The 19,128-nt window shown below is 45.3% G+C and overlaps 1 protein-coding gene across 1 annotated transcript in view; it reads right to left on the reverse strand.

Annotated features, from left to right (window-relative positions):
* Positions 1 to 259: 259 nt before the first annotated feature.
* The window catches only part of slc19a1 (solute carrier family 19 member 1), a 49,466-nt gene continuing 30,597 nt past the window's right edge, over positions 260 to 19,128 (reverse strand). The window contains exons 5-6 of the mRNA XM_055638410.1: positions 16,774 to 16,915; positions 260 to 7,441 (exon numbers count right to left, since the gene is read on the reverse strand). Coding sequence (XP_055494385.1) covers positions 7,253 to 7,441; positions 16,774 to 16,915 — 331 coding nt within the window. The 3' untranslated portion in view covers positions 260 to 7,252. The remainder of the gene's footprint in view (positions 7,442 to 16,773; positions 16,916 to 19,128) is intronic.

The raw sequence follows: 19,128 nt of genomic DNA on the forward strand, positions 1-19,128 counted from the left end.
GTTCCTCTAGTTTGTGTGTGGCCTCACTCTCGCAATGGAGGAGGCCCAGGTAGGGAGGTCAGTATGGGAATGGGAAGGGGTTAAAATGGTTAGCAACTGGGAGATCCCACAGGCCTTGGCAGACCAGTACAAACTATCCTTTAAACCACGTCTCTTTTAAACACAGCAAAAACCATTGATTCTCTTTGTACGAAACAACCCCTTAAAAACAAAACGAAAAAAGACATAAAAAGAACCAGACTTGTGAAACTTTAATAAATTCCATACTTTGTTTATTAATAAATCAATAATTACAATGCAAAATATACTATTGCATATAGAGAAAAAATAATCAGCAATAAAGCTTAAAAATCTTAAACGCTTAAAAATTGTGGATTGGTTTAAGTTACAATAATTGCACACGTAAAAAATAATACTGCTTAAACTAGCCTCTGGTATCATTGGATATGTTGAGACTTGGGCAACTTCTATAATGCTGTAAGCAGGCGGGAGGTTCCATTCCACAGACAGTGTTTGCACAACACTCTCACGCAACCTCTTTACCGCGTCCTTGTACGGTTTTTCTCATTAGCCAATGAAAAGTGCAACATTTTTTACCGGATAGCGTTATGCAGCATGTGACACAAGGAAGGTGGGGTCTTTCCAATTGTGCTGGTCTGGAATAAAATGGCAGTTATTGACTGCCACGTTCTCATGAGGTAGCTGACCATTTACTTAGAGGTCAGCCGTGCCACAGTTGTTAAATCTGTTTGCCAAGTTAAGTGGCTACAACTCCAGAGAAGGAAGCAGAAGGTCAAGGCTAGACACAAAATACTGGAGTGACTGGAAATGCTCCAGAGATGCTGTCTGACCCACTGAGTTACTCCTGCATTTTGTGTCTATCTCGGGTGTAAACTAGCATCTGCAGTTCCTTCCGACATAGGTCAAGTCTGCCACTGCAGTTCTGCAGGAGCACTGCACTGCCAGGGGCGCTGTGTTTCACATAAGATGTGGATGTACTGGAGGTCCTATATCTGAGAAACGCAGGGGTCTTCTCCCTGAAGCCCTGGTCAATAATTATTGCTCAGCCAATTTCACCAACACCAATGAGCTGGCTTTTAGCACAATGCTGCTTGTTAACGTCTTGCTGCCTGTGTTCCTTCTTTAAACAATGTTACACTTCAGACTAAACTAAAAACTAAACTAAACTAAACTAAAGAAGAACCTCATTGGCCGCAAAGGGCTTTGGAAGGTTCTGGAAGATTCTGGATTTGGGAAGGACATTTGGAACTGGTGTAAGAATGGGGAAGGACAGGGAGGAAAACAGTCCAAGACAATTCCAGGGCATTGGCTAATGAGGTACAGATACTTCATAATCCCAACACATAAAACAATTGTTGTGCGCACATAATACAACATAATACAATGCAGGAAGAATCGGGAACAGTGCAAGTGTCGGACTGTGCAGTCAGATGCAAAAATTCCAGTAATCCCGCAACATATTTTAGCTTAATGTGTTACAGATTTATTTTGATACAATTGCAAAGAAGTTTATTTACACAATACTGCAGGTAAAAATTGCATTGTGTTTTACGTTTATTTCTAACTTATAAAACCGAGCTTTAAGATGAAATGCATTTACCCGTAGAGCTGTGGTGGGAAGACAGATGGGAGGCAATCATCGGACACTGCCTAGCGCAAAGGCAATTTGCTGTATCGTGAAACGGGCTGTGACTACGCCATAAAAAAGGTGATTGTGAGAGTGATCAGGTAACAGAATGACTTCTAGGGATAACTTTGCCACTACCATTGACTTTACAAGCAACAAATGATACAATAGTCAGTGTTAAACAGGGGGTTAGACCTGAGCCAAGCTCAGCCAACGTCTATCAGATGGCAGTGATCCCTGCCCACTATATGCTGCTGAGACCTGGGCTATCTTCAACAGACAACTCAAGGCACTGAAAAGATACCACCAATGTTTCTACAACATCCTCCAAATCCACGGGCAGTTTAAGTGAACCAACATAAACGTCCCATCCCTGGCCCAGTCCCCTGATGCTGAGACCTAGTTACACTCAGCTATCTCCATTGTGAAGACTGTGACATTTGCAAGCATAACGCTAATCTCCTGAAGCAGACACTCAAGTCCGAGGAGATTGTCAGCTGGACAGACGGATTGATTTAAGGAAGCTCTCAAAGCCACGTTGAATAAATGCCGCTATGACTCCTGAAAATCCCTGGCATAGGATCACTCAAAGTGGAGGAGGATCATTCGGGATGATATTGAGAACCTCGAGGTCTTGCAGCGGGAGTGCCCAATGTAGGCGACGGGCGGACGGACGGACGGAAGAGACGCACCATCCGCAAGCTACCCACCCACTGCCCCTCTGGGAAGAGTCTGCAGTTCCTACATTGGCCTCATCAGCCAACTCAGAACACAGACTAGAATCAACGAGGATCTTCCGATGAAGAAGACTGTGTCCGAATAAATCCACGACCAGTAACTCTGAAACAGAACTGTCACTCCATCACCACTGACTATCCGGAAGCGTTGATTTACCCAGCCTGGTGAAACCAATGCAGGCCAGCAAGTTGCTGATTTGCATAGCTATATTATTGTTTACTGAAGGAGAGACAAATTAAAGAAATTAGCAAGCAGTGGCTGCACATGCTGGAGAATTGTATATATTGCACCAAGTTCGCAACATAAAGCCTTGCTATTCAAGTGTCATTTATGCTTCTATCCCGTACTTTTTCTGTCTCCCACATTCTTTAAACCTATCTGTGCTCTTGACCTCAGTCCTGCCCAGTGCAAGCCCTGCTTCCTGTTACTATGTCTTGCACGGGACTGGCCCTGGAATGCTGGCAAAATGTTGGCTTATCTTGCCATTCCATTGTACAACTCACACGATTAATACATACAGAAAGTTATATTATCTATCCCTGCATACATACAGCACTGAGCTGCAATCATTTGTAGTGTTGGTTTATGTCCTTTGAGGTCTGGAGTGCTTTGAATTTCTGTACCGTTAAAAAACAGAGCTGATTACTGCAAGATACGAGTGCAAACTTTGACAGCATTAAAGGTAATTTTTGCCTCTGAGTGTGAAGATGTTGGTTCAGAGCCCATCACCAGGGCAGTCTAGGCTCTGACAGCAGCACCATGCTGAGATACTGATGAGGTCTGGTCTGTTGGGTGACTATTTATATTAAAGTGTCATCATTCACCTCAGGTGGATGTAAAGGATCCTGTATATTGACCTAAGGTGGACAAACGGTGTTATGGACAATATTAATAATGGTGATCTTCGAAGAAGAATCCTTGAATCGTTTATGTGAGAGAGCAATGGGCTCCCCTAAGGACTTCAGCTGGGGCCACTTGTCCAAGAGCATGGAAATAGGCCCATCAGCCCATCAAGCCTATGCCAATCCTGCATTAATCTCCCAATTCATTCTCTGCACATTCCCATCAACTCCCACCAACCTGCTCATCTTTGGGAAGTGTGAAACATAGAAACATAGAAATTAGGTGCAGGAGTAGGCCATTCGACCCTTTGAGCCTGCACCGTCATTCAATATGATCATGGCTGATCATCCAACTCAGTATCCTGTACCTGCCTTCTCTCCACACCCCCTGATCCCTTTAGCCACAAGGGCCACATCTAACTCCCTCTTAAATATAGCCAATGAACTGGCCTCAACTACCTTCTGTGGCAGAGAATTCCAGAGATTCATCACTCTGTGTGTGAAGAAACTGGAGCACCCAAAGGAAATACATGGAGTCAAAGGGAAAGCAAGGAAACCCCATGCAGACATCGTCCACAGTAGGGATTGAATCCAACTAACTACGCCACTGTCACGCAGCACAATGGAAGAGCTTCTCTAGTTCTGTTTGTTTAAATGAAGGGAAGAACCTTGAATTCACAACCTTCTAAGTCATAGGCCAGCATGCTGGAACTGAGATAAGGATGATCTTCTTTGCGGACACGGAGGAGCTAAATAGGTTAGGAGGTAAAAGAATGAAGGGGTGTTCTGATTGAAATATATGACAGAGTAAATGTCAAGATATTTTCATTCGTGGGAGAGTCCCAAACAAGGGGACACAGTTTCAAGATACGGGGCTGATCATCTAGAATATAGAATAGTACAGCACAGGAACAGGCCCTTTGGTCCACAATGTTTGTGCAGAACATGATGTCAATTTAAAAGCGTTTTTGTTTTCTTTTAGGGGGGGAGTTTGGAAATGTCTGCTGCGGGTGGTGGAGGCTGGGTCATTGGAAATATTTGAAGTGGCAGTAAATAAATATTTGACAGTTCTGGGGATTGAGGGTTACGTGGACTGGCCCAGAAAATAATTTGAGGTCAGCATCGATCAGCCATGATCACATTGACTTGCAGGGCAGGTTTCAGGAGTCTGGTGGTCAACTCCTGCTCTTGATATCTTGTGTTGTTGTGACTTAAGAGATATTTTCCTATCCTGGCTGTCTGGAATTACACTCCACCTGGGATCTACAGGAGAGGGCAGTATTGGGAGAGACAGGAGACAAGTGATTATTGGCAATGGCATGAAGCAAACCAGATGTTCACGGGTTTAGTGCTCAATGCCTATTGGGCTCTTGTTTACAACATGTTTCTGTGGCATAAATATGCCAGGAGGCATTGGCTTGGAAAGCAGTGTTTATCCTGAGCAGTGATGCCATAGCTCCCAAACGCCCACAGAGAAACCTCAAGACCTCAGCAGGTCGCTGCCCTTAATCCACCAACTCCTACACGTTAACCTTGTTCCAAAATAAAATCTGTGCCCATTACAAAAACAGGCTCAGGCCACGTGGTTTCCTCGAGCCTGCCTTTGAATTAAATAAAGAACATGGTTCACTCCTTCACTTCTAATCAAAACACTCTGCCCAGGGTAACTTCACAAACCCTTGTGAGCAGGGGAAGATTTTGTTTTTGCTGACTGCAGGCTTCACTGCACCCCCAGGCACAGGAGATTGAAAAGGAGAGTGGGTCAAAATTGGTTCCCAGGCCGAGGGAGGCGACGGGTTTGAATCCCACGGCAGGGGCTGCAAAAGCTAAAACTCTTTTTAAATTAGTTGGAACCACTAACAAGGAACTTCTGGATTGTCACACAAAAGAAAATACCACTGGTTTAATGAGGTGGAAGAAATCGAAAAGCCTATGAAATGGCCAGGCTTGTCACAGGGATTAAGGACGTGAGGGGTTGCAGGTCAAGAATCACTCAGGTCCCACAAGTGAATGAAAACGACCTTTCCTGCCCAACTACAGATGGCCAACCCGCTCTGCATGGAATTACAAGTGGACAAGCAGTAAGCAGTGTGACTACACTAGGATCAGAACACCAACCAGAAGAGTATGTAAATGGTGATAACAACTGACTGAAGGCTCTATAACACAATCCCTTCCCTGGCAAAAGCTCGTGGGATAAAACGTCCAAGGAAATGTCCAACCAGAGTTGGGAATAAGATAATGGGGAAATGTATTTGTGCTTTAGGCCACACTTACACCCTGACTCAAGAAGGTTATCCCTGAATGACTGTGGATCTGTAAAAAGTATGAGTATGTGAATGTTTGAAGTTCTTTTAAATGGAGAGACACAGTAATCTCGTTGTATGTGACACATGCAATGATAATAAAGCATTCTGATTCTGATTCTGATTCTGATCTTCTCCTGAGCTTCCAGTCAGTGAGGGATATCCACACCAATGGCTCACTAAGGCCCAGCTCAGACTGACGAGATCTCAGAACTATAATTAAAAATATGCGGAGAAAATTGCAAACGTACAGGCAACATGAAATTTAGATTATGAAAAATATTATTTGCTTTAAGTTTTTTCTTAAAAAAAATCCAAATGTCTCCTGCCTGTCTCTAACCCAAATCTCATTTTCAACATTCCTTCACTGCTGTGTTTGTTTCATTAAGTTACAATAATTTGCTGGCTGGCATACCATCCGGAAAATCATGGATGAGAGGTGTCTGAAGTTCAAAAGTGCTGATGGAAATGGATTCATTTCAAAAGTGCAGATACGATATTATAATACTCTGTTCATGAACAATAGCTAATCAAACTTCATCGGCATCTTACTCACCAAGCTGGAGTGATGTTTTAACAGTAGCCACGGTATTATGATTAGAACAAGCTACTATGCAAACAACTTGGTCTTCACTCCAAATTGAGCTTGAAAGTGGATCATGTGCTATGTTTTATTCTTTCTGTTTCTCGCTGGCGAGATTGCCAGCTGGGGAATTGGACTGACTTCACCTTTTTGCAGAACAAGTAAATCTGAGCTTTTAGGATGGTTCTGTGCTAAAAAAACACACACACACACACGTGTGCACGCACACACACACACACACACACACAGCACCTTAGAAGTTGGGGGAGGAAGAGCACTTGGATCAGACTGATCTGCCCGAATTCAGCTGGAGATCTCCTGCTCTTTGTCTGTGGTCAGTCACGCCCAGCACCCCTTTACCAGCCAGGGTTAGGAGGGAAAACTGGACACAGTCAGCTCAAGAAGAGGAGGACGCACATGGAGAGGACTGCTAGGATTAACGGCACAAAGATTAACCTTTCTTTTACATATTAAAGTGCATCAGCTTGAAATTATTGCCCTTCGTAAGTGAAGTAGCCGCAGTAATCGGCAGATCTTCACATCGAGAGGCAAGAGTTTTTTCAGATTAATTGTAATCAAACTCATTGTGTTCCCTGCCTCCGTTTCATTGCACTTCCATACTCACTTAATGTTTCATTGCGCTCTTGGCTTGCATATTGTCAGTGGCAAGAAGCCAGGGACGGGCTGTCCTGTTCAGATCCGAACAATGACTTGGCAAACCAGGCGTAGGTCGGTCGGTCGGTCGGTCGGTAGATTGGTTGATTGGGGGTGGGGCGTGCAGGGCAGAAGCTGAAGGCCCTTGTGAAACGTTTCTCTGCCACACACTCCCCTCCGCACAGACCCCATTGCCTCAGCGATCGGCGACGTCTCTGCACTGATCGTGTTTCTGTGTGGAGTAAGTCGGTCTCTTGGGATCTTCCTGTGCGCTCTCGATGTTCAAACATTCAAAATGGGAATGTGACCAAGCTGCCGTGTTGTCGTACACAATTGTTCTCTCTTGTTCTAGTAAAGAAACACTCCGCCCCTCCCAATAGAAACTCTTGCTTTGTTGCCCCTGCCATGATATTACTTTAAGGCACAAGAAATTGTTCCCATCCCACCCCACCACCACCAACCCACGATGGCCAACTCCACTTCATGCCTTTGGGGGTGTCGCTGCCGTGTGATCCTCTGTCTGATTGAGCTCCGTCGCTGGATCCTCAGCCGCCTCCGCCTCCGCCTTCTGTAGGGCTTTTTTCTCCCGGTAGTAGGAGCCAAAAACGTAGAGTCCCCTCACAAGGTAGATGACTGCGAGCAGCGAGAAGTAGCCGATGTAAAAGAAGAACTGTGGAGGGAGCAACGGGGTGGTGGAGTGGGAGAGAGAGAGAGAGTTGCTAGAATTAGTCAATGAGAACCAAATATAAAACCGCAGATGCCAAAATTCTGAAATAAAATCCGAACTACGGGAAACACCCAGCAGGTCAGGACAGCATCTCTGGAAAGAGACACACAGTTAATGTCTCAGTTTGAGATCCTTCCTCTAAACTGGGAACAATAGATACAAATGGTCATTTTTAGTTGCAGAGAACACGGAGGAGGCATGGGTAGTGGAATATCCACTACAGGGTTAAACCAAAAGGAAGGTGAATGGGATTGGTAGATGATGAATATGCTTCTTTGCATTAACATTGCAACCAGATATCAAATTCTCTAATTTTAGGTAACTTGCTTTCTCTGTCTGTATCAAAATGAACTATAATCAGCATCTGTAGGAAGGAACTGAAGATGCTAGTTTAAACCGAAGATAGACACAAAAAGCTGGAGTAACTCAGCGGGACAGGCAGCGTCTCTCCACGGATGTTTAAGAAGGAACTGCAGATGCTGGAAAATCGAAGGTAGACAAAAACGCTGGAGAAACTCAGCGGGTGAGGCAGCATCTATGGACAACAATGCTGAAGAAATTCTCCAGGGATGCTGCCTGTTCCGCTGAGTCACTCTAGCTTTTTGAGTCTATGATCAACACCTAAATGCCCCATCAAACCGTTTGATCTGGTCTTGTCCTATCACAGATTCCTCCCACCAGCTTTTCTCAAACCTTAACTTGGTTTCTCCTTCTGCAGATGCTGCCTAAACCGCTGAGTGTTACTGTATCTTTGAATCAATCAATCAATTCAATCAAAGCCCTGAGGTACACCTTACAGCCAGAGATCAATAGAAGCTTTCTACAAATACGTAAATATATAAAAATATGCTGTTGTTACATGTTGTGCCTCACAAAAATACAAAATACACAAGTAAGACTTACTTTAACTGTTGCCACTAATGTGCCACTGCTCAATGTAATTTATGGGAAACAGATGGTTGGTTGGAAAACATGGATATCTAGAATCCAGCATCTGCCAGTTTATTCAAACATTGTGGCTTTGGCAACGTTCGTGCTCCATGAAGATATTTAACTGTGGTTGTTATAATGAATATGAGAATTATCTAATGTCCTGTGTGTTCAAGACCGCACTAAACCACTACTACCTGGGACTGGTTCAGTTTATGACAGCTTTGAGTTAACATAGAAATGTCTCAACTGTAACACATCATTTCTTCCATTCCCTGTCGTCTCCAGAAAGCGATATTTAAAAATAACACAATATTTCGCAACAAGTTAGCTTTATTTTCCCCTGCTCTCCTTCACAGGTGTAGTTGTCCCCCCGTGTAAGGGTTTGGATACCCCAGGACAAACCTTATTGTGCCCTACAGTCTCTGTCAGGTGCAGGTGTGCATTCTGACCCAAGGTTGTGGTCAGGTATCCCCGTGAGCTGCAGGCAGTGAGGAGGAATACCTGGCAAGCCGCGGCCATATCCCAACGGCATGCCTGGCCCGCCCACCGTGGAACTGGGAACCCGCCCGGTTAGGGAAGCTGAGGTGAGGAGGATGGAGTGAGATGGCTGCGGACACTGGACAAGGGGCCCAGTAAGGAGAACCGTGAGGGGTGGGGGGGTAACCGTTTGCATCCTCAAGGCCGGCTGTGGGAGGCACCCCACCGGAGAACAAGGGCCGAAGAGGGCCGTGCAAGGAGAGGGACGACCAGAACGGAGCCGACAGCTCCAACTGGCCATTATGGTAAAACGGTGCCAAAATAGTGCCTCTTGCATATAGACTCAGTGGGCTATTCTGCACATTCTGTACTAATCGATTAAGGTAGTATGTGACAAATTCACAAGCTTGGGTTGTGTCCCAATGCTATACCTGACCTGCCCTCTAGCTGAACATCAGCCCATTATACAGAGCCTAAAGAGCTGGAAAAGGCCATTCAGCCCCTCAACCCAGTAACATTATCCAGTAAAATGAAGATTGATCTGATCTTTGCTCCCAGTTCCATTTCGCTGCCAGTTCTCCATTCCCTGGATTCCCCTTTAGGCAAGTCCTTTCCTGGCTTGGAATGGGCTCATTGAATCTGCCTCAGGAGCTGCCTGGAAGTTAGGTGTCCTAAGACTCACCACTCTCCACAGGATAGAAATTCCTCTTCATTTTAATCTTGCACCAACTCTTTACCTTGAGAAGCGTGGCCCACTGATGCAGCTAGTAGAGCCACTACCTCACAGTGCCAGAAAGCTGGGTTCACTCTTCATCTCTGGTGCTGTTCCTGTGGAGTTTGCACGTTCTGTGTCTTCTTCAGACTAGTTGAGTTTGTAGGTTTCTCACAGGCACTCCGGTTTCCTCCCACATCCCAACACTTTTGGGTTGGTGTTGGTTTGTTTTTGAATTGGTCATTCTAAATTGCCCTGAGTATGAGCATAAGAATCTGGGGGGAAGTTGATGGGAATATGGAAATAATAGCTTACAGAAATTTAGTGGAGTGATGGTATTACTCAGTGAGATGCCATGGATTTGATAAGTTGAAATGGTCATTAGTATGGGAATATTTCATAATGAATTATCTCTTTACAAGATGCTTTCTAACTCTAGATTCCCCATCTCATTAGCATCTATGCAGTCAAACCCCTTGGAGTATTTTATGTCAGGACTCAATCTTATTCTTCAGGCTGTTAAACACTATAACCTCGAAATAAGTTCTGAAATACATAGACTTGGGGGCATTGTCTTTTTGCACTATTATAGTTTGTCTTTATGTTTATATGTAGTTTCATTGTTCTGTCTGGGACATATCTTGATTAGTAAGGGTGTCAGAGGCAATGGGGAGAAGGCAGGAGAATGGGTTAGCAGGGAGAGATAGATCAGCCATGATTGAATGGCAGAGTAGACTTGATGGGCCAAATGGCCTAATTCTACTCCTATCACATGATCTTATGATATGACAATAAAACACCTATGATTCTTGACTATCGATCTTTGTCACGATCTTGGTCAGATCTCAGGTAATTCCTTCCCTGTGAGGCATTAGTGAACAAGAGTCTACTGGCTATGAGGTTATCATTGCCAATATAAGTGTTTTCATAACTCCATACTTAATTAATCAATAAAATTTAAACCTCCATAGTGAGATTTTTGAACTCATGACTCCAGGTCTCTGGGTTGCTCTGCAGGAACACATTGTACCCACAACATCTTGGGCCAATGCCACCGACATGAGCAATATTTTGTGAATAATTGATGAATGGTGCATCAACCTCAGCTGTGGAAGGTCTCACCAGCTCTGGCTGTTTTTTACTCCCACATTGCTCCCCTCACCTGCTTTTCCTCACTGATCTCATAGAGATGGAAAGCAGAGAAATGGGCCACCATGTCCATGTCAACCTTTTTGCCCATCGATGCCAATCCCATTAGCCCACTTTAACAACTGTATGCTTCAATGCCTTTCTGTCTAAATGCCTCGTAGACAGTGATTATCTGATCCTCTGGCAGCACATTCCACTTATCATTCGCGTTCTCGATATAAAAAAATACTCAGATCTATTGTAAATCTCCTTCCTCTCACCTTAAACCTGCGCCTTCTTGCTTTGATATCCCTATTATAGGAAAAATATTTTGACTATCTACCCTATACCCCATCAATACTCTATTCCCCAGAAGGCTAAGGCAATTTATCATGTCTCGAGTGATCCAACCAATTACTGTAGGTGCACCGTACAAGGTCAGCCTGTTATGATAACTAATCTCCCCAAGACTATAAGAAATTGCAGAGTATTGTCAATGCCACCTAGTTCATCACACAAACCAATCTCCCCTTCCTCCTTCACCCCCCCACCTCACTGACTCCCTTCATTCTTCACGCTGCCTCAGGAAAGCAGTCAAGGATCATCTCCAGGATTATTTAGTTGTCCCCTCTCCCATCAGGCCAAAGTTATGACTAAAGTCAGTCACATTCAGATGACTGAATGTACGCACACTGTGGAATGATGACACAATACTGAAGACACAGCTACCAAATTGGTCTATTTCCCTGCACTAACACCACAGCTCTGGATACATTTCACCTTCACAGCCTTATTCCAATTCCATTTAGGAATTCTCTTTATCACCGGCCAATTTAAAAGGCATTTGGCAAGTATTTAGACAGGGAAAGTGTAAGGGGAGTTGAGCCACACAATTGTATAGCACAGTGGCACATGTGGCATGGTAGAATTGCTGCCTTACAGCGCCAGAGACCCATGTTCGATCCTAACCACGGATGCTGTCTGTACAGAGTTTGTATGTTCTCCCTGTGACTGCGTGCGTTTTCTCCGGGTGCTCCGGTTTCCTCCCACATTCCAAAGAACTACAGGCTTGTAGGTTAATTGACTTTGGTAAGTTGTAAAATTGTCCCTAATGTGTAGGATAGTGTTTGTGTATGGGGTGATCAGTGTGGACATGGTGGGTCGTAGGGCCTCGTTTCTTGTTGTATCTCTATAAACTAAAGTCTAATTCTATGAATTAGGAGGTGCTTCCTGGTTTGTAACAAAATAATATCTCAATCACCTTTCAATTCCTAATCTGTGACCTCTGGTTAACAATTCTGCTTTCAATAAAACTATATTCCTACAAAATGTTTTCACTGTTAAATCCAACGATCCCATGAATATCGGTGAACATTTTTGATAAAGGTTGATAATTCCTCCACTAAGGGATTATTCATAACTATTCTGCTCGAAACACATGTTCAGCTGCAGAATTATAGCTCTGGTGAACAAATTAAGCATTTGTTCATTTCATTATTCATTTGCGGACTGGGTTGCGCTCATTCGTACTGTTGAGGGCTCGTGTTTATACATATGATTAATCCCACAAGGATTCAAACCCAAGGTTGATAATGCTTGGTATTGTCAACCTCATGTTTCAACAAAGGACTGACACAGCATGTATTTACAGAGTGTCTTTAACACTGTAGACTAGCCCAAGGCATCTCTCAGATGTATTATCAAACTGAATTCACCACTGTAAACTTTTAGGTTTTAAATGAGCAACTGGACTCTAACTCAGGTCGCTTTTGAATCTTTCAACTGTGTCTGTCCTCTGTGTTACCATCTCCTCCCACTGGAAACAATACCCTCTTATGATCAGATGAAAACACTCGGGGCACACAGTCACGCAGTTAGTAGAGTCGCTTCCTCACTGTGCTAGAGACAAGAGTTCATTTCTGACACAAGGTGTTCCTTGCATGAAGTTTATACGTTTCCTCTGTGTGTTTCGGTTTCCCCCCACATGACAAAGACGTGTGGGTCAATAGGTTAATTGGCTGCTGTAAATCATCCCCTAATACGTATAGACACAAAATGCTGGAGTACCTCAGCGGTAGGCAGCATCTCTGGAGAGAAGGGATGGGTGACGTTTCGGGTCGAGACTCTTCTTCAGACTAGTTGAGTGTTAAAAGCAGGGACTAATTGTTGAGAAGGTGAATAAAATCAAATCAGCATAAACAGGATTTTGCGAATCAGCGTGGAATTAGTGGGATGAAGGGCCTGTTTCGGTGATGCAGTCTCCTTGACTCTAAACTTCCTTGCTGTTCAATGCAGATTGACAGCCACATCCTAGGGACAAGGAGGATGTCACGAGCTCGATCGTTCTCCGAGACTGCACTTTGACCCTCCCAAGGCTTCAAATGTGGGACTGGAGGGCAAGGATTGAGTCAAGTGTAAGTAACACACCTCTCCGCTCACTGCGATGGGAGAAGGAGCTGCCAGAATGAATGGGATCTTGGGAAAGGGTGTGGGATTTAGAGGGGCTACTGGGAGCTGGTTGGAAGTCATCCAAGAATTACATTAATCATCATCCGACAAGCCCAGCCAGCGATAGTCCCTGCTCCCAAGTTTGTTGTCACATGTGAAAAACTTTTGCGTGCTAACCAGTCAACGGAAAAACAATACCTGATCACAATCAAGGAAGGGAATAACGTGAAGAATGTTTAGTGCAAAATAAAGTCCAATGAAAGAAAGTCCGAGAGTCTCCAATGAGGTGATAGTAGCTCAAGACTACACTCTAGTTGTTGATAGGATAGGGACCTGGCTTGGGGGTGGGGAGGAGGGGGACTGCTGAAAACAAAGGGGACCATTGGGGACTAAATGGAATACTTTGTAACATTGTTGGCGCCCTATATGTGGCAACTCTTTGCATACCTTGTGTGTGCAAAACAAAGAACCTCACTGTGACATATTACGTGTGATGATAAAGTATCATTCATTCATTTAGGATGGTTCAGTTGCCTGATAAGAGCAGCCTGATCACAACAGTTGTTGTGACGATGGTGAAGATGATTAAGGCCTGTAAGAAAGGTGTCCAGCATTACAGGCGCTGATCATTTTGAGGCCTCGGTAGTGAGGCACAAGGATTATGCTGCAACTCTCATCTCATCCTTGCATGGTCTCCGAAGGCCCTCGCTGACCAGTGGAGTTGAAGTGCCTGCCTCACCTCTTGGTAAAAACAGGAAGTGGGGCCTGTTGACCACAGAGCGTGGGCTAACAATCCCCTGTGGTCGCCTCGGGCTCAGAATCCCTCCCCTGCCACTGCAGGGTGCGGCGGGATGTTTATTTATATTTTACTCAAAACACTTGCCTTTCCTGTCCCAAAGCCGAAGCTTCGGAGCGTGTCAAAGTGCAGTGCCAGAGAAAAGAAACAGCTCATGTCTATCACATACCAAGATAAAACAAACTCAGTGACCCTGGGATGTTGCAGTGTGCTCTTACATGATCACGTTCCATCACAGCAGGCAATCTCTACACAGGAAGATCCCAAACTGTTTAACAGAATATACACTGCTTGAGAGTTTAGAATTAGGCGGAGAACCTCCTTGCTCTTCACACGGGGTCAGTTGCACAGGGAGCAAGTAGGGAATCCTGATTTAGTGCCTCATCTCAAAGAGCACTGGTAACGGAGCACGCTGTGTGGACAGGGTGTGTCCTGATTCAGGGGTGTAGACCGTGTGTACAGGAGAGGAGGTGGGGGCTGTGCAAACCTGTGGGGAGCAGGACAAAGGCTTTAAAGGATCGTGTAGCCCATGATCAGGTTATGTGGTCCACCACAGCTCTGCTTCAAAAGCATTGTTTAATTTGAGTCATACAGTACGATATTAGGTCATTTGGCCCAACTCATCCATGTTGACCAAGATGCCCATCTAAGTCCATCATCCTATGGCTCACATCCCCCTATCCATATTGATATAATTAGTTCCAAATTACATCTTTTCTCAATTTCCCCCCAAATTGCTTTTGATTGTTGTGACTGGAATCACTCCCATGCTAGATTGGCTAAAATTTAAACTCTTCTAGATAATGACAATAAAAAAAACTGCACAAGATGAAAAACTGAAATAAAAACAGAAAATGCACTAAACACCTAGCAGGTCAGGCAGCATCTGTGGAAAGTAAATCATACAATATTTCAAGTTGAAGACCTACCCTCACGGCTGTTTCTTTCTTACCAACTGCATGTTTTTCATTGTTTACCCAATTAAAAGATGTCAGGCGTTTGTACATCTATACATAACTAAAACTCTGTTCTTGTGCTCTTCTGGGGTTTGCGCGGTTTTTCTATTTGCGCGAAAACGGTACGCGATAACGCTACGATTTTCCCGGCAGATTGCACACCGTTTTCCAGTGCTGCGAGTGCAACAAGTTGCGTTCCGATCGGTGGTATATTGTAAGTTATCGAGGTTTAAAACATTTTAAAGCGCGTGTGCACAGATTCCTTCAGTCAGCGCCATGCAGATTGGTCTCTTCTCCTGTCAGTCAAAGCCACGGCTGGGATGGCAACGCCCCTTCCTGCCCCATTGGCGGCGGCCTGTCCCGCCTCACTCACAAACTCCTCTCGCCCCTCCTCACAGTAACTTGTCTATCGTCTCCCCCACCACCGGCGACGGCCATGGGGTGTTCAGTGGAAGCCCAGTGGAGGCCCTGGTCCCGTCTCTCTCCCCTTATCACTCACCCCTCTCCCTCGCCCGCACTCTGCTGCAATGGCGGCCCCATCTACCCGTCCCCCCACGTCCATCTCCTCCACCGCCGCTGTTGTGGTAACTCACCTCACGGCCTTCTCGGTTGAGCTCTTATCCACCAGCTCATCGAAACTAGTGGTGCCCACCGTGCCAAACACCAACTCCATCCCCCCTCATGGCCCAGCGGCGGTAGCGAGCAGGTAGGCGGATGGGCAGGGTGGGGACAGGACAAGCGGCAGCAGCGGGCGGGCGGGCAGGACGGGGATGGGCCGAGTGGTAGCTGAGCAAGAGTGGCCAGAGAGAGAAAGGGTGAGTTGGGTTGCAGGATGGCCGAGCAGTTTGCGCACACACACACACGATGCAAACTGGTCCAATCGTCAAGTCAAATGGATCTAAACCACAGCTAACAATGAATGACCTGTGAGGGAAGGAACTGCAGATGCTGCTTTTTATGGATGGAGGGAGGGAGGGAGGGAGTGACTGAGGGTATGGGAAAGGAGAGGGAGGGAGAGGTGAGGGAGAGATTGGATGAGGGGTGGAGAGGGGAAAATACTGGGGAGGTGAGGAGGAATAGTGGGGAGATTGAGGGAGAGGAAGGGGGAGGGAGGGGGAAAGTGCGGGAGGTGAGGAGAGTGGGGGAGGAGGGGGAAATAGAGGGAGAGGAGGGCGGTGGGGAGCGCAGAGGAGTTATGGAGGGAGGGAGTGACTGAGGGTAGGGGAATGGAGATGTAGGTAGAGGTGAGGGATAGATGGGGAGGGGAGGAGGAGAGGGGAAAGAAGAGGGAGGGTGAAGAGGAAGGGGAGGGAGTGCTGGGGATGAGAGGAAATGAGCCGTGCCTGTGCAGTTGGGTTATGCGTTAGTGGCGCAATATTGCATTGGGGGGACGGATTGCATTGGGGGAACGGGTGAGTGGTGGAATATTGCGTTAGGGAACGATTGCATTGGGGGATCAGGCCTCCCGTGTGACAGGGACCCAATGGGTCCCACTTAGTCTAGTCTCAATTAAATCTCTCTTTAACCTTCTCTTTGCCCTCAGAGAAGAATCCAAACTTCCCCACATGAAAAAAAGTCCCTTCCTCCACAGATCTACCTGTTTCTTTTTACAAGACTCCAGCATCTGCAGTCTCTTGTATCTCCCTTAAATTATTCCTGTGTGTCCGTTCCACAGACTCGCCCCCTTTGCAAAGGAACAGAGCCCAGGATTGCATGCATTGTTCATTTTAAGGTTTCCTTAGTGATGTGCGAGAATTACAGTTCATCCATCTTCCTGTCATCCGAATTACGGGGAGAAGCTCAACACACTCAGCCTGACACGTACCTGGTTGTTTACGTGTAGTCCCAGCCCCCGCTTGTCCGCAATGATGAGGGTGATGATGGTTTTTAAGATGGTGGCCAGAAATGTGTTGAGACCGAACACCAGAGCACAGAGCTCTTTGCTCAATGATGCAGCAATCTGAAAACTAATAACAGAAGACACTTGTCTTACCAATTGCACTCACAGGCACTTCAACTAATTTGTTGCCAAGTCTGAGTCATAGAGTTGTTCTTTACTTTATTTTACACCTTAAACTTTAGAGACACAACATGGAAACAGGCCCTTCAGCCCGGTGCTTAGCAGTAATCACCCCATGCACTATCCTATACACTAAGGACAATTTACAATTTGGCTGAAGCCAATTAGCCTACAAACCAGACTGGGTAACTGCACTGACAAAGGATGCGGTCGAGCATGATAGGGTGCAGAAAACATTCATTCAGGAGCCGGGAATGGACTGGACTTGAGTTATAAGGTGACCTATCCGGGCCAAAGATGGGGTAGATAGTCACAATTTTTTCACAGGAAAGGGGAGTTTAAAACTTGCGGGCACAGGTTTAAGGTGAGAAGGGGAAGATTAAAGGGGATCTGAGGGCAAAAGGGGATCCTGAGACCTCATCAGGATGATTATCTGGATGAGTGCAGTTCCGAGAACATCAAAGGATCTCAAAACCACTTAGGATGTAGCATCAACATCCGAGACACAAGCCTAAACATTCATTCCTTCAACCGCCAGGCTAAACTGTCTGACGTACGGATCATCTTTTGCATTTATTCTTCTAGGATACCCCAAAGTATCCTCCCAAATCCCAAAACACCACCACCTGCAACTGGGTTCCCCTCCCAGTTGCACACCATCTTGATCCAGTCTGAAGAAGAGTCTCGACACAAAACGTCACCCATGCCTCTCTCCAAAAATGCTGCCTGTCCCGCTGAGTAACTCCTGCTTTTTGTGTCTACCTTCAGTTTAAACCAGCATTGGCAGTTCCTTCCTACACATCTTGATTTGTGAGTTTAGCACCAGTCCTTCATCATCACTGAAACTGACTCTTGGAACTCCCTGGCCAAAGGGGGCATCTTTGTTGGGCCATTCATATCCTTCTCCATAAATCTAATTTAAATCTAAGAGTTCATCAGCAGTGGTTCAAAGAGGCAGCAGCTGAAAGGTAGGAATGGACAGGCAATAAATGATGGCCTTGCCTGTTACACATGTGGATGGCCAGCGAACAGACAGCATGAGTCCAAATGGAAAGGACAGCAAGACTTTACCAAAGAGGTCAAGATTCAACATTAGTAACTTGTAGAAGAATTTAGGCTAGATGAGGAGAATTTAATTCAACCACATGGTAGTAAGGGTCTGAAAGGGTGGTAGTGACAACATTCTTCTTCACATTGAAAAATTATTTGGTTACGTACTCAGTGATGTCAAGGCCCGGAGATTAGGCTAGACAACTCATCTTTATTCTGCATTTACACAATGATCTACTTTTTATGGCACAGATTACTAAGTGTCTTTAGTCACTGTTGTAACGTATACAATGACCAATTTGTCCAAGCAAGCTGCCACAAGCAGCAGTACTATGATGAACAAATAATCTGTCTTTAGTGATGTTAGTTCAATGGAAAACATTGGCCAAGAGGCTGGAAAAAAAAATAAAGAGATATCGCAGCACCTCCGCAAAGTACTGTCAAGAAACAATTTGGGAGGATCACAACACACGGAGAGTCGTGCAACGGGATCTTCCTGTGCATGTTTTGGCTGTCAAAAAGTCTATACCACTCTGGTGGATCACCTTTCAATTAAAGGTTCTTTAGTAACTTGTCAGTTTCTTTGTTGAACTAAATTAAGGCGCATGTTGCAATCAAAAGCGCTTGAACAATTGGTTGGGAAGAAAGCAAAACTGTAAGAAAGACGACTGCGCCTCTTCTGTAGTGTCCTGTAGAATGAAAAGGTGTTGCTTGAAATGAAAGCTTTGTGTAGGTCATGGGGACAGGAGCTCTTTATATGTTAATAGTTTTTCGGTTGAGAGTGGGCAGGTGACATAATCATCATAGTGTACACAGGGCATACACATCCCATCAATCTTCATGCTTTCTTTCCCCCACCCTCGCACTCAGTCTGTCGAAAGGTACCGATGCAGAACATCAGCTACCCATGTTCTCCAGAATGCTACCTCACCGGCCAAGTTACTCCAGTATTTTATGTCCTTCCTTGGTAAACCAGAATCTGCAGGGAGAACTTGTTTCAGCAAAAGCCTAACCTGTAGATTCTCATCTTTCCATTCCCTTGTCTGCCAAATCCATTTCATGTCTTTTGCCTCTCCGGATTGACTTTGTAAGTGCCCACCTACACTTCTT

Source organism: Leucoraja erinacea, chromosome 7 (assembly GCF_028641065.1).
Source record: "Leucoraja erinacea ecotype New England chromosome 7, Leri_hhj_1, whole genome shotgun sequence".
NCBI classification, from domain to species: domain Eukaryota; kingdom Metazoa; phylum Chordata; class Chondrichthyes; order Rajiformes; family Rajidae; genus Leucoraja; species Leucoraja erinaceus.